The sequence below is a fragment of the Loxodonta africana genome, chromosome 21 (genome assembly GCF_030014295.1).
Source record: "Loxodonta africana isolate mLoxAfr1 chromosome 21, mLoxAfr1.hap2, whole genome shotgun sequence".
Taxonomy (NCBI): Eukaryota; Metazoa; Chordata; class Mammalia; order Proboscidea; family Elephantidae; genus Loxodonta; species Loxodonta africana.
This window is the reverse complement of record NC_087362.1, coordinates 49422251-49435520: the sequence shown is the minus strand read 5'-3', so window position 1 is coordinate 49435520 and position 13270 is coordinate 49422251. Positions and strand designations below refer to the sequence as shown.

Sequence of the window (13270 nt, the reverse complement as noted above, 5' to 3'; positions counted from 1 at the left end):
GAAATCTCTCTGAGTTTTCCTCCGGCTGGGGCTGGTGTAGAGCCCCTCTCTCTGGGGGCCAAAGCTAAGGGCACCACGGCTTTCTACGGAGGAGAGGGTAGAGTTCCAAATTCCTTCTGAGGCTTCAGTTATGCACCCTTTAATGGGTGCAAAGGACATTCCACTGCTGGGTTCAGGACAACTGTCCCAAGGTATGCATGAAAAGTAGGCAGAAAGTCCCCTTTAAAATTCAAACCTGAGGCTTCGTGCAGGGGCCTCTTGCCCCCTAGTGTTCTCTGGGGATACTGCAGCATAGTCCATGAAAACAGCGCCTTTTGATAATCCTTGTGCTGAGCTGGAGGGGGGGGCTAGTATCCTTACAGGAGTCTCTTTGCCTCTTTGCCCCCAATCAGAAGGGTTACAGGGAGGCAGAGCATCAGAAGCTTTACTCAGAAACTCAGATGGACCCTTGATTCTCCCAGGAGTCATACATCAAAGGCACAAGGGCTTACATTTTAAAAAAGAAAGCCTGGTGTGGACCTGGCAACCCCACAGAACCTGTGGGCAGGACCATGTCCAGAACAGACCAGAGGCTCTCCAGGTACCACTCAGGAGGCTCAAGTCAAACCATCAGGAGCAGGTAGCACCATTCCACACCCAGGTCAGGCTATCAGGAGCAGGTAGCACATTCCACCCCCAGCCCTGCATGCAGGGTCCAGCCATCATCTTTGGAGAGAACAGGCAGAGGAATAAATGGGGGTTGAAGCTGGGGCTTGGGCTCCTCTGGGTGCCTTCTGAGAGCTTTAACTAGCCATAAAGAAGCCACCGGATTGAGGCACTGGTCCTCTTGATACAGGAGGGAGGGGCATGTTAGCTGAGGATGTCAGCTAGCTCTTACCTCCTGGCTCCCTCACCTACAAACACACCCACTCTTTGGGGGCCTGTAGCACAGTGCGAGGCAGGTCACCAACAGGCATCAGACTGGTGTAGTCATCAGGGGCTAGCTGCAGAAAAGTGAACAGAGATTTAGGGCAGGGAACTTTAGGCTCAGCCAGGTACCCAAGCCCTCCAGCTACACAACCTCACCTGGTAGGCCTGGAAGACACTGAGCAGATCCTTCATACCAGCTGTGTATGGAACACCCTGCATACGAACCAGGGCTCCTGGCTGGGACAACACCGAGGTGGGGGCAGAGGCCAGGGCGGCAGGGGGTGTGGTGAGGTAGCCCACAGTGGTAGGGGAGACTGGGGGACTAGAGTAAGAAAGGCAGGGATTCAGCAATCTCACCTGTGGCCCATACCAAAGCCTGCCTCCTTATTTCGTTTGCCTCTGCCTTCTGCTTAGCTCCATTCCTCCTCCCTAAACCCCCTGCATGCACTCTCCTTGCCCATCTAGTTTGTACATAGCACCAGCCAGCCTGCACTTGTCACTCTCCTGTCATCTCAGAATAAAGTCTATGCTCCAAGAAGGGGATCAGACAGCATCCCAACCAGGATGGGGCACTGTGGGGTTGTCTTGGCAGCAGGGTACCTGGGGTAGTAGGCTGTGTAGTTCATGTAGAGCTGAGTGGCTGGCCCTGGGTAGTAGGCAACCGGGGTGGGGGTGGCAGGAACCCTGGCAGCCGGGAGCAGTGCCGAAGAGGGATACAGAGCTGCTGTCTCAGTGGGAATGAGGGCTGGGGTAGCATGGAAGGTGGCATAGGCAGGTGGCGAGAGGCCTGGAGGCAGAAGTAGAGAGCGCATCTGCTGAGAGCCAGCACTGCTCTGGGTGGGGTAGCCAGAAGAGTCTCCACTGTACAAAGTGGGGGCTACAATGGCCTGGCCCGCACTTGCCTCCTCCTTCCCCAGCCCCTGGGGCACTCACAGGGCAGCTTGCAGGGCGGAGGGGACATGCCACTGCGGCCCAAAGTGCCCCCCATCAGCACACGGCTCATCTCCTCTGTGGAGCAGGGGACCACCTCCACGTAGCGTTCCTTCATCACCTTCTTATGGCAACGTTGAGCAGCAGCGAGGGCCCGCTCTGCTGACGTCATCTGGATGAAGGCGTCACCCGATGGCCGGCCCTGTTCACACTGTCTTGTAAGCATGTGCAAAAGGGCCTTACCCCTAACCACACACCCTTCTCTCACCATAAATGTGTGTGTGTCCCCCACTGACAGCAACCTCACCTGCTGGTTGAGCACCATGTGCACACCGTGGGGCCGGATGTCAGCCGCTGCCTCCCCCAGGAAGCTTAGGATGTCTTCAATGGTGGCTGTGTAGGGCAGGCCTCGAAGACGTACACAATCCCTCCCGGTCCCAGCTACCAGTGGGAAGGGGATGGGCAGCAGTGGGGCAGTAAGAGTGGGAAGGAGTGAGCTGGATGCATATCGATTCAGGACCTAGTATGGAAGGCAGCAACAGGCTGGTCATGCCAAGTGCGCAGGGGGCACAGAGGACCTAAGGAGTACCCTGGGGTAGAAGCATGTTGGGGTGGGGTGTGGTGAGCCCTGAGTGCTTACCTGCTGCACCTCAGCTGCAGTGCTCCGGAAGAGTTCGATGTATCGCTTACCCAGCATACCCTTGTGCCTGCGCAGGGCAGCCTGTGCCAACTCCTCACAGGCAAAGAGGGCAAAGGCATCACCAGTGGGCCGGCCGTCAGGATGGCGCACAAAGAGCAGCCCATCAGCACCCCCAGTCACTGGGCACTCTGGCCCCAGGAAGGCCAGCACATCTGCAGGCCCAGCTGAGAAGGGCAGTCCCCGCAGCCGCAGGATCACCTGGTCTTCCCGTGACAGGAAACGGACCACCTCTAATGATGTGCCTGGGTGGGGGACATGGGAGTCAGCGTGGGAGTCACTTGCTTCATTCATACCCTCCCAAATCTCCAGCCACACCTGGCACATGGGAGCAAAGACGTGAGGAGTGGCATGGAAGTGGGATGTGGATCAAGAACCAGGGGGAGCTAGGGCCTGTTGAGAGCACACTCACCCCCTGCGATCTTTACAAATTCTTCCCCCGTGGCTTTATACACCTGTGGGTAGAGTGGCAACAGCCTATGGGTCTCAGGCCTCCTCAGCTCTGTCCTGCTCCAGCCCCAGCTCAAGCCTCACCTCGATATAACGGATACCCATATGGTGCTTGTGCCTCTGCAGTGCTAGGTCCCGCTGCTCACTGTCCACAAAGCGGATGAGGGCCTCGCCATTTCTGCGGCCCTGGGCATTGAGGCAGAGTGCTACACCGCCCCTGGGGAGCAAGTGCTGCGTTAGTGCCTCCTGGGCAGGCCTGCCCTCCTGGGCTGCTTGTCCTGCTGCACCCACCTGGCAATGTTGAGCCCTTTGAAGAAGCGAGCCACATCCTGGTCTGATGACTGCCAGGGCAACCCACGGGCCCGTATCACAGTCTCACTGTCCACCACGTCAGTCTTGCTGCTGTGGGGGCAGGACACAGGGTCAGAGCTGTCCAGCTGTTGTCACCCACCCCCCTGTCCCCACACTTACCACGGCCCTGTCTCATATTTCTGCTTTACGACCTCGGGCTTTGAAAATAATTGACCTAAGAGGAGATGACATGGGGGTCAGCAGGGACTGATGGAGGAGGTCTCCCCACCAAGCTCTGCAAAAAGAGGACAGTGGAGGGGGATGAGGAGGTGACAAAAGGGCTTCCACTTTGTAGTCTCTCAGAGAGATTGACAAATGGGGAGAGAAACTTTGAGTAAGTAATAGGTAGGTGTTTCGCCTCCTGCCCCTAAAAACAGGTGACAGGTGGTGAGGGAAACCTTACCGCTGGGCCCTTCCAGCAGGTGGAGGATGATGGCTACCATTGTTTTCACTTCCCAGACTCCAAAGTCGTCCTCTGTGGCGTCTGTTTCCAGCCCCAAATCTATGGGCAGTGAAGTCATGATGAAGAAATCCCAGCATGAGAGGCCCTGGAGCAACCAGCATGGGGACGCTAACCGTGGTCACACCCGGGCGCAAGTCTTCTACACAGACACACGCAGGACCCCAGCAAACACATTTGTTTAGCCCAGCTGATGTATGCACTTACAGGTCCCCAGCCCAGACACATGTAGACATGCCCACATTCCAAATGGATCCCAGCACAGACACAAAGACACGTATGTGTCCATGTAACCCACCAGCACGCACATACTGATACTTAGAGCCTCCAGCCACCCTTCCACCCTAGGCCTGCTGAATCACAGATACCCTGTGCCATGGTGGCCACGGTGAGGTCTCTGGTAGGGCAGATACTCGGGTGCCGCATATGGAATTCTCTGCGGAGGTCGTAGAAGGAGAAGAAGGTGTCGGGGAGCACCAGGTTCTGGGGGCATACAGGGAGGGGGAGTAAATGGAGGAACTGAGCTGCCCTGCCCACCCCTGCAGCAGGGGTCTGAGAACCCTACCTCCCCTCATCGTGCCCTTAGTGGCATACCTTCCGGGAGGCCTCAGGGTGCAGGACCTGTCGCAGCAGCTGCTGCCCATCAGTGCAGAGCATATAGGGGCCCCCGCCAAGCAGAGCTACGTCCCCACTCACCAGCTGTGAGAACTGGGGGTGGAAGTGGGGAGGAGACAGACTCACACCTGGGCAGGGAGGCACTGGGGCCAGGAGAAGGGAGAGGAAGGCTGCAAAGCTGGTTCTGCCAGATGTTCAGCCCTACCCTGCAGGCCACGCCTGCTGGGCGTGGCCCTGTGCCTCTCCCCCAGCCCACTGTCACTTCCTCCAGGCCAAATGGGGGCAGTCAAACATCACCCAAGCCCCCATCACATGCAGAGTCAAGGAGTCTGGAGTGGAGCCAGAGCAAACACCTGGTGTAGTGGGACTAGCAGGTGGGAAGGGGCGGGGCAGAGCAGGTTAAACCTGTCCCTGACCAGGCACCACCCTCAGACAGGTGGGGGAGGCCCAGGCCTGCCAGAGGCCCAGACTGCTCATGGTCAATGACAGCCCCGCCTCCAGGTCTGACCAACCAAGGGGCAGAGAGCTCCAAGGACAGAGCTCTACACCTGGAAGCCAGGGGCAGCCTGAGCTTTGACCCACACCCTATCGACCGGCTGGCACTGAGCTGTTTGCTCATAGAGGGGGTGGCACTTCTGAGGCTGCCCAGCCCCTCCCCCAGCCTCCACCCCTGCTATAGAACAAGTACTGAGAACAGGTCCATGGACCACCCCCCCCCCCCCGCCGCCAAATGTGACGATCTGAGGTTGGCAGAGTAAAGGCAACCCAGCTGTCCTCCAACACGCTTCCCCAGTGGGGGCCAGTCTGGGAGCTCTTCTGGAACAGACTCAGAAGCAACATCTTTGTACCTCAGTTTCCCCATCAGGAACCACCACAGTTGGAGTACCAAAGAGTTTGTGCCGTTAGGCACTTAAGGCTCATTACAGTCTGCTAGAGTCAGGCAAAGGGTGGGCACATAGCAAAAACAAGAAAAAGAAAACAGCAATGGGCACCGCCTCCCACTTCAGCCACTGCAGCACTCTAAGCACCTTGCAAGCAGGTAGCTCCCAGGCAGGGTCTGGGCAGCGCCCACGCCTGGCCAGCCAGCAGGACAGGCCTAGACGGGCAGCTCACACCTGGCGGCTTCTGCCTCTGGGGCAGACACTGCCCTACGCCCCCGCCCCAGCGGCTCCCAGGAGAGCGGGTGGGCCAAGGGCGCGGGCGGCAGGGCAGTGACCTATGGCCAAGACCAGGCCCCTCGGCCCTTTCTGCTTCCGGCTGCTGCTCTGGGACACCCGGCCGCGCAGGATCCCAGAGGCATCTCAGCCTCGCTCCTCCGCCTGCCGGGAACTCTGGGAGGGCTCCCACGGTCTCCATCCCCACCCTCCATTAGTAGTGGACCCTGGAAAGGCTGAAAAGTAAGGCGCCCCAAGAAGGGCCATCAAACTCGGACACACGTACACGCGGGAGTTGCTGAAAGCTTCAAACAACAGGAACCCGTCCTACCGCCCAGGCCAGTTGGTCCCAGGGCGCCAGGCCTGGCCTCCTGCCGCCTCTCCCGCCAGGAAATATCCCCGCAGCCCAGCCGTGCCGCCACCCATCCTAGCCCCAGAGCTCACCTGCTGCAGCACCTTGTCCAGTGGCTCGGCCCGTGCCAGGCTGTCGGCACTAAGGCCGCTCGCCTCGCGGCACTGAGGACTCAACGCAGCTGTCTGGGCGCGCACTAGGGACTTGTGGAGTGTCCCCACCTGCGGGCGGCAGGGAAACCCAATCAGCCACTGCGCCTCCCGCCCCCCCCCCCACGGCTCTGCAGTTCCCCGGGGGCCCTGCTGCCCCCTTTCCATACTACCTGGCGACTCCGAGGCTCCACCGCTTGCCAGACTAGAAGGATTAAGTCGGTCTCGTCGGAGCCCAAGTCGGGCCCCAGCGCACCGGCTGTGGCCCCAAACAGTACGACTAGGGTTCCGGGCCCGGAGCAGGGGTCTGCCGCAGAATCAGCGGCGGGGTCCGGACCGGGAGGCGGTGGCTGGGGCGGCGGTGGAGTCATGGCCACAGAGGAAGGGGGCACTCGGCCAGACACACGCGGACCGACGAGGCGCACGCACGCACAAACCGACGGCAGACGCGGACCAGCTTGGGCGGGACACAGTGTGTCGGGGGCGGCACCTGCGGCTCTGCTAGAGCAGTGGGCGCTGCAGAGACGCGCTCGCGGCTCCCTGCGGGGCGGGGCGGTACCGGCCCCCGCCCTTTCTGGGAGAGTTACCTGCCGGCCCCGCCAGCCACGTGACCGGGGCGGCTCCAGAGAACAGTAGGGGAGGGGTGCCAGAACCTAGCCTAGACCGCGCGCTCGTATACTCCGGCCTGGGTGCGCGCTCTGGGCCCTGTCCGACTCCCGGGGCGTCCCCAACCTCCAGGAACTGTGAGAACTCCGCAAAGGAACGTGCAGGACGCGGGGGCTTCCCTAGTCCTTGAGGGTCACACTACCTGTGGAAGTCACCAGGAGTCAGTCAAGGAGCTGTAGGGGGGCGGTCACCAAAGGTTGATTGGGGGAAGAAGCCGGAGGAAATCATCAGGGGTGATAAGAACCGTGGGGGGAAGGGGTCAGCCGAGGTCATAGGGCAAGGCTTTTACACTTAGGGACGAGGGCCCGGCCCGAGCGCGGCTCCGGGAAGTGTCCACGGTGCCGAAACGTGGTCGCTGTGGGACGGAGGGTGACCAGGTTCTGTGCTGCAGAAAGAGAAAGCTCCCTGTTCCCTCAAACCGAGAGCAGCAAACACCCTGAACCCGGCAGAGGTGAATGGTCCGGGCCTGGAGCATCACTACTCCCTCGCTCTTGCCTGTTTTCCTTACACGCTCGCGCGCGCGCGCGCCGATGGGGGAAAGGCCCAGGGCCTGTTGCCCGGAGATTGTGAGCGCTCTGCGGGGTGGGGGCCTAGCGGCGAGTGTCCCTGGCCAAGACCCCAATTCGGACAGTCCCGCGTTGAGGACTCCCTGGCCCCCTTCGCCTGGTCGAGTTTGATGAGCCTTCTTTACCGTGCTTTTCCAGGCCGCCCGAGTATTTCCCGAATTCTCCCATTTACTTGATTGCGAAACTGAAGGAGAACCCAGCGGGAAGAAGGGCTCTGTCTTGGCGGGAGCGGAGACATAGGATTGCCAAGGCCGGCCCGACACAGGCAGAGGCCCTACATCGCGCTTTCGGAGAAGGCTTGCGAACAATGGAGAGAGCCGAGGATGAGAATGCATCCTCAGCTCACGCCTGGGAAATCGGGGTGGAGGGGGCGCCTCCAAGGCCTTGTCCACTGACTCCACACAGCAGCGCGCCCCCCGCTTGGCAAATGAAGAGACTGAGGCACCAGGGACGGAAGTGACTTGCGCCGGGTCACTGTGGCCGGGAGGGAGTGAGAGGTGGACCCCGTGTCTGCCAGTTTCGGTCTACCAGCGCTCCCACTTAGGGTGGAGAAGAACGCGAGAGCGCGGTAGTGCTCTTCTGATTGCCTACTAGGACACCTCCACCTCCCCCCGTGTCACCACCCCCGGAAGCACTGAGCAAATCAAGCACTGGGGGAAGGACGTCGCTCGTCGGGCCCCGCCCCTCTCCCGTTAAGCCCGGAATGTCAAATATTTGCCGGCGAGCCGGTGCTGGGGCGCAAACTCGAGGTGAAGTCCCTCCCCCACTCGCTCCGGAGCGCGCATGCGCGGGGCGGGTCTTCCTCGGGAGAACGCCTTTCTAGGCCACTCCACTTTCCCCCAGCGGCACCCTCGGGGGTGCAGATAAGGCAGCTAAAACGCCACCGGCGTGTATCGCTCTTTCCTGGACTCTCGCCTGGCATTCCGCTCCTACGGGACGGAACCTCGGCGTCCCCACCGGGCGATCCGGTCCCTACCCAGGCTCGGTCTCGCCCCTCCTGGCGTTCCCATCGTTCAACCTCAGACGTTGGCACAAAGCCCATTCCTCTTCTTTCAGCGTCGGTCTCGACGCCGGGTTCTCCGGGAAGCCTACCTGTCTAGGTGACCTCTCATATATGGCACCTCTGGCCGTCTGGAATATGTTCACCCTGGAGCCGCGCTCATGCGTGTCCAGGTCCTCGATGGGTGTCGAGCCTGAAGCACCGGGCTGGCAACGTGGGCCGGCTCCCTCCAACTTCTGAGCGCCCATCCGGCCGCCTCCACTTGCAGAGACTCTGAATGAAATCTCAGACAAATCTAACATCTTCGCCCTCCACCCCCACCCGATGCTTAGATACTTCTCTTGAAAAACTGAATTCGTTAAAATAGTGTTGGGACCCCGATGAGTTTTCTCATCTCCTTCAAACCCTGGTGGCTGGTGGCATAGTGGTTAAGTGCTATGGCTGCTAACCAAAAGGTTGGCAGTTCGACTCCACCGAGCGCTCCTCGGAAACTCTATAGGGCAGTTGTACTGTCCCATAGGGTCGCTCTGAGTCGGAATCGACTTGATGGCAAAGGGTTCCCCGCCCCCCATCTCCTTCAGAAGAGGCTTGCTGGATCACTCCATTAATATTGAACATCCTACATTTCTGTCCCTCAGCTGGCTCCTATAGCTCCCCTCTACCAGTCCACTTACCATCTTCTAACACAATCTATATCCACCCCTAGTCCGCCAGAAGCTTCTTGGAAACTCTATGGGAGCAGTTCTACTCTGTCCTATAGGGTCGCTATGAGTCGGTATCGACTCGACGGCACTGGCTTTGGTTTTTGGTTTTGAGTCTGTCAGTTTATGTACTGTGCTGGCTTATGTGTTGCTGTTATGCTGGAAGCTATGCCACCGGTTTTTGAAATACCAGCAGGGTCATTCATGGTGGACAGGTTTTAGCGAAGCTTCTAAACTAAGACTAGAAAGAACGGCCTGGCACTCGTGAAAATTAGCCAGTAAAATCCTTATGGATCACAACAGAACACTGTCTTCTTCAAGCACTGGAGGAGGGCATCATGTTTGGTGAAGTAGAGGGCCAATGAGGGTTTGGGAGAGGCTCTGTGAGATGGACTGGCACATTAGCTGAAACAAATGGTCTCAAACATACTGACGACTGTGAGCATGACGCAGGACCAGGCAACAGTTTGATTCAGTTGTACATAAGGTTGCCAGAGTGGGAGTCAATGACTTGATGGCAGCTCACAACACGATTAATCATTTGTCGCTCGCCAGCCCACCACCACCTACCTGTGGCGATGGAGTCAGTGCGCCCCCTGGTGGTCACTCAGCGGCGATTCGGCAAAGGCACGAAAATGGGGGCCTCAGGTGGGGGTGGGGTGGGTGGGGTGGGGGAAGTGAGGACCCAAGTACGTTTGCTACTCTGGAGTCCTGGGAAATAAGGAGGGGTAGCAGCGGGCCCAATCAGGCCTCTAAGGGCCAAGGTGAAGATGGGATTCTGATACTTAAGGACAGAGGCTCATCTTTAGCACCTATCATGGGCAGGGGTGAATTATCCAATAGGCAAGGTAAGGAAGGTGATTCCCTGGCTTACCAGATTATCTGTAGTGAACAACTCATGTGAAATTGTTCACTAAGATTAGTAAATAAGCACAAGCAAGTCCATGCTTACTTTGCTTACTGGATCATCAGCCCCTGCCAAGGATTATAAATTTGAAAAGCGGCTTTGATTTTGTAGGAAAGTGCTGTGGGTTGGGAGAGAGACTGATGCCAGCCACACCTAGAGGCAGAATCTCTGATTTGGTGAAAACGTGAAATTGTTCACTACAGATGATCTGGTAAGCAAGGTAAGCATCCTGATCGTGGGCCTAGCACAGAGTAGTTGTTTAAGATTTACTGAATGAATGAATGAATGGTTCTCTAAATGTATGCTTCCTCTGCCTTCTGGTATTCCAAAAATCTCCTTAATCCTGCAAGATTTCCCAAATGCCACTCTCAAAGTACCTCCCTCAGTAGCAGGGGTCCTCACTGTAGTCTGAGACTTCTGTACTCAACTCTTAAATGTCCCCACTCTGGCTCCGGAGCCCAGGGCTCGGAAATCATGAATGAGTGAATCTGAGATAAAATCACAGGAAAGGGCTGAGCAAGGTCCCAAAGACCCAGCCCCCTGAGGCCAGACGCCTTTCCCCAAACCTCATTCCGTGTATTTGGGGAAAGGGGCTGGGTGCCATGGGCTGCACGCCAGTGGAATCCCATCTTCACCTCAGCCCTTAGAGGCTTGCTTGGGCCCACCGCTATCCCTCTTTATCTACCGGGCCTCAAGAGTAGCAAGTGCACTGGGGTTCTCACTTCTCCCACCCCACCCCACCCCCGCCCAAGGCTCCCATTTTCACACCTTTCTCGACCGCCCAAGTGCCCACCAAGGGGCACAATGACTCCGTCGCCAGAGGTAGGGCGGGGGCGGGCAGAGGTCATGCACTGGAGGGCCAGAGAGGTACCCGGTCACCTCTGACACCATCCCCCAAGGCTCTTCCCTTTGGCTTGAGACATCATGACTCCTGGCTCCCTGGACAGAGGTTTTTCAGGCCCTCATCCCTCTCCCCTCCACTCTCATCCGTTGTGCTTAGATACACTACTTTGCTTTTTCAGGTTTCCAGGCTGCTGCACAGACTGAGCCTCTGCCTAAAGCACCCACCTACCTACCCACCTCTTTGTTTTCCTGGCAAACTCTTACTTATATGTCAAGACCCATCTCTAATGATCCCTTCTTTAGGCAGCCTTCTTTGATGCCTAGGCCAGGTTGGATGGCCTGTTCTGGGTCCTTTGACCCCAAAGTTGTCATGATTGGGTCAGTGTTTGGCCTTTCATGACCCCAGGGAGGCTCTGGTAGCAGACGATAGGGGCTTGCTGAGCCTTGGGCTTTAAGGATAATCAGTTGGCCTCCAAATATGCTCAGCTCTGGTCACCAAACCATCCCAGAAACCCCTGTCTGGTTTGGTTTGCCCAAGCCCAGCCACCATCTTGGCCCAGGTAAGGGAGCTTAAAGATTGGCTGAGGTAGAGGGTGGGATGCAAAAGATACAGGAACACACGAGGGGCAAGGCTATTGGCTGGATTCTTACCTAATGAAGGTACCACAACTGGCTTTGCTCCTTGGTCTCTGGGTTTATTCTCACCTCCAGCCTTTGCCCAGGATGTTCCTTTCCACAGGAACACCTTCCCTCTTGCCCAGTCTTTTCCAGGACTTACCTCCTGCCCTGATGGCCTACTGGTCCCCTACCTCTCTCCTCCAGGTCTGACAGCCACCAGGACCCTGTGGAGGGGGGAACATATATTAAGCATCTGCTGTACTAAGTAACTAGTAGCTGAGTCTGTAACGGAATTAAGACAGATGAGGGGCTTGCTCTTGCAGTGATTATATTCTAATGGGAGTCAGGCAGGGATTGCTTCAGTTAAATGGGCATGTCTGGGCTGAGGCCTAAATGCAGAGCTCAAACAAGTCCCCAAAGCTAGGGGTTGCAGAGTGGTCCCAGCGCAGCGAGTGTAAAGTTACCCTGTTCTAGGCAGTAAGGAAGCCAGTGAAGTTGGAGATGAGAGAGCAAGGGGAGAAGGAGATTGGAAGTCAGGGGAAACAAGGCTGGAGGACACTGCAGGGTCCTCACTCACTATGAGTGAGATGGGTAAAACAAGAGGGTTGGGGGGAAATGATGGAGCCTGACTTATTGTTTAACGGTACCCACTTAATATGTGGATAACAATCCACAGGAATAAAGGCATAAACTGGGACATCAGTGAGGTGGCTATTGTGAGGATGAGGGTAGTTTGGCTTTGGTAGATCTGGCAAGACTTGATGACCACCTGGATGTGGGTCTGAGGGTCAGGGAGGTGTTTGAGGTCCAGGATGACCCCAGATCTGCAGCCAAGGTGATCGGGTGGATGCTGGGGTCATTGTGGTAAGGGGGAATCCTCACCTTTTCACTCATTTCCACAGTGCCAGTGCAGCTCAAAACTGGGCAGGCCTCGACATCCCTGCAAAGGCCATGGTTCCTGACCCATCGGGCTGGACACCAAAAAACCTCACTGAAGGATGGGGCCACTCTGAGAGGGGCCTATGATCACTTGAGTCTGTTGGGCTGGCAAGATATTTGGTCTGTGGCCAGAGTCCAAGTTAGCCCTGGGATCCCTATGCTCCCCCACTTGACCCTTTGCCCTAGACCCCCACCAGTCTCTAGCTCTGACAAAAGACTCTCTATGGTCTCCCACAATGGGATCTTTACCAGACCAGTCCTCAGAAACCCTCTGCTGGGACTTCAGGTGGAGGCGGGGGCAACAGTGGCTTTGGGAGGAGGGCTCTGGGTCAGGGCCAGAGGTAGGGGATAGTTGGCCTTAAGAGAGCCAAGTATCCCAACCATCCATGTGTTTCACTATGCAGACACAGGAGAAACAGGTCAGTCTGGGGAGTGGCTTTATTGCAGGGCACCCTAGTTGCCTGGAAAGGTCAACTGTTTCCTACGCAGAAGGAAGGAAAGGGCAGGACAAGGTCTTTGGACCAGCCCAGTATGATCAGAGTGGGGCTGGCCCATGGGAGGGGATTGTGGAGGGTCAAGGCCTCTATGCCCCAAACATGCTCGAGGTGTGCCCCACTGGTAGTCAACATGCCAGCATATTACTAGTGTCAAGTGTTTGCCCACTCTGTTGTTCCACCTGGACAACTCTTTTTTTTAATTGTGCTTTAAGTGAAAGTTTACAAATCAAGTCAGTCTCTCATACAAAAATTTATATACACCTTACTATATACTCCTAGTTGCTCTTGCCCTAATGAGACAGCACACTCCTTCTCTCCGCCCTGTATTTCCGTGTCCATTCAGCCAGCTTCTGTCCCCCTCTGCCTTCTCATTCCTCTCCAGACAGGAGCTGCCCACATAGTCTCATGTGTCCACTTGATCCAAGAAGCTCACTCCTCACCAGTATCATTTTCTATCTTATAGTCA

At 57.1% G+C, this 13270-nt stretch overlaps 1 protein-coding gene across 2 annotated transcripts; it reads right to left on the bottom strand.

Annotated features, from left to right (window-relative positions):
* Positions 1 to 38: 38 nt before the first annotated feature.
* On the bottom strand, positions 39 to 9243 carry ESRP2 (epithelial splicing regulatory protein 2). Of its 2 annotated transcripts, none has more exons than XM_064273878.1 (14): positions 6241 to 9243; positions 6011 to 6139; positions 4392 to 4505; positions 4166 to 4280; positions 3741 to 3839; positions 3458 to 3512; positions 3278 to 3415; positions 3071 to 3203; positions 2949 to 2991; positions 2480 to 2781; positions 1843 to 2359; positions 1510 to 1696; positions 1066 to 1231; positions 39 to 983 (listed from the first exon to the last, which is right to left on the bottom strand). In XM_064273878.1, the coding sequence occupies exons 1-14, from the start codon at positions 6436 to 6438 to the stop codon at positions 894 to 896; spliced, it is 2286 nt and encodes a 761-aa protein (XP_064129948.1). In that variant the 5' UTR covers positions 6439 to 9243; the 3' UTR covers positions 39 to 893. The 2 variants fall into 2 exon arrangements, with proteins under 2 accessions (XP_064129948.1, XP_064129947.1); XM_064273877.1 differs by having other exon boundaries at positions 3278 to 3388.
* Positions 9244 to 13270: the final 4027 nt, after the last annotated feature.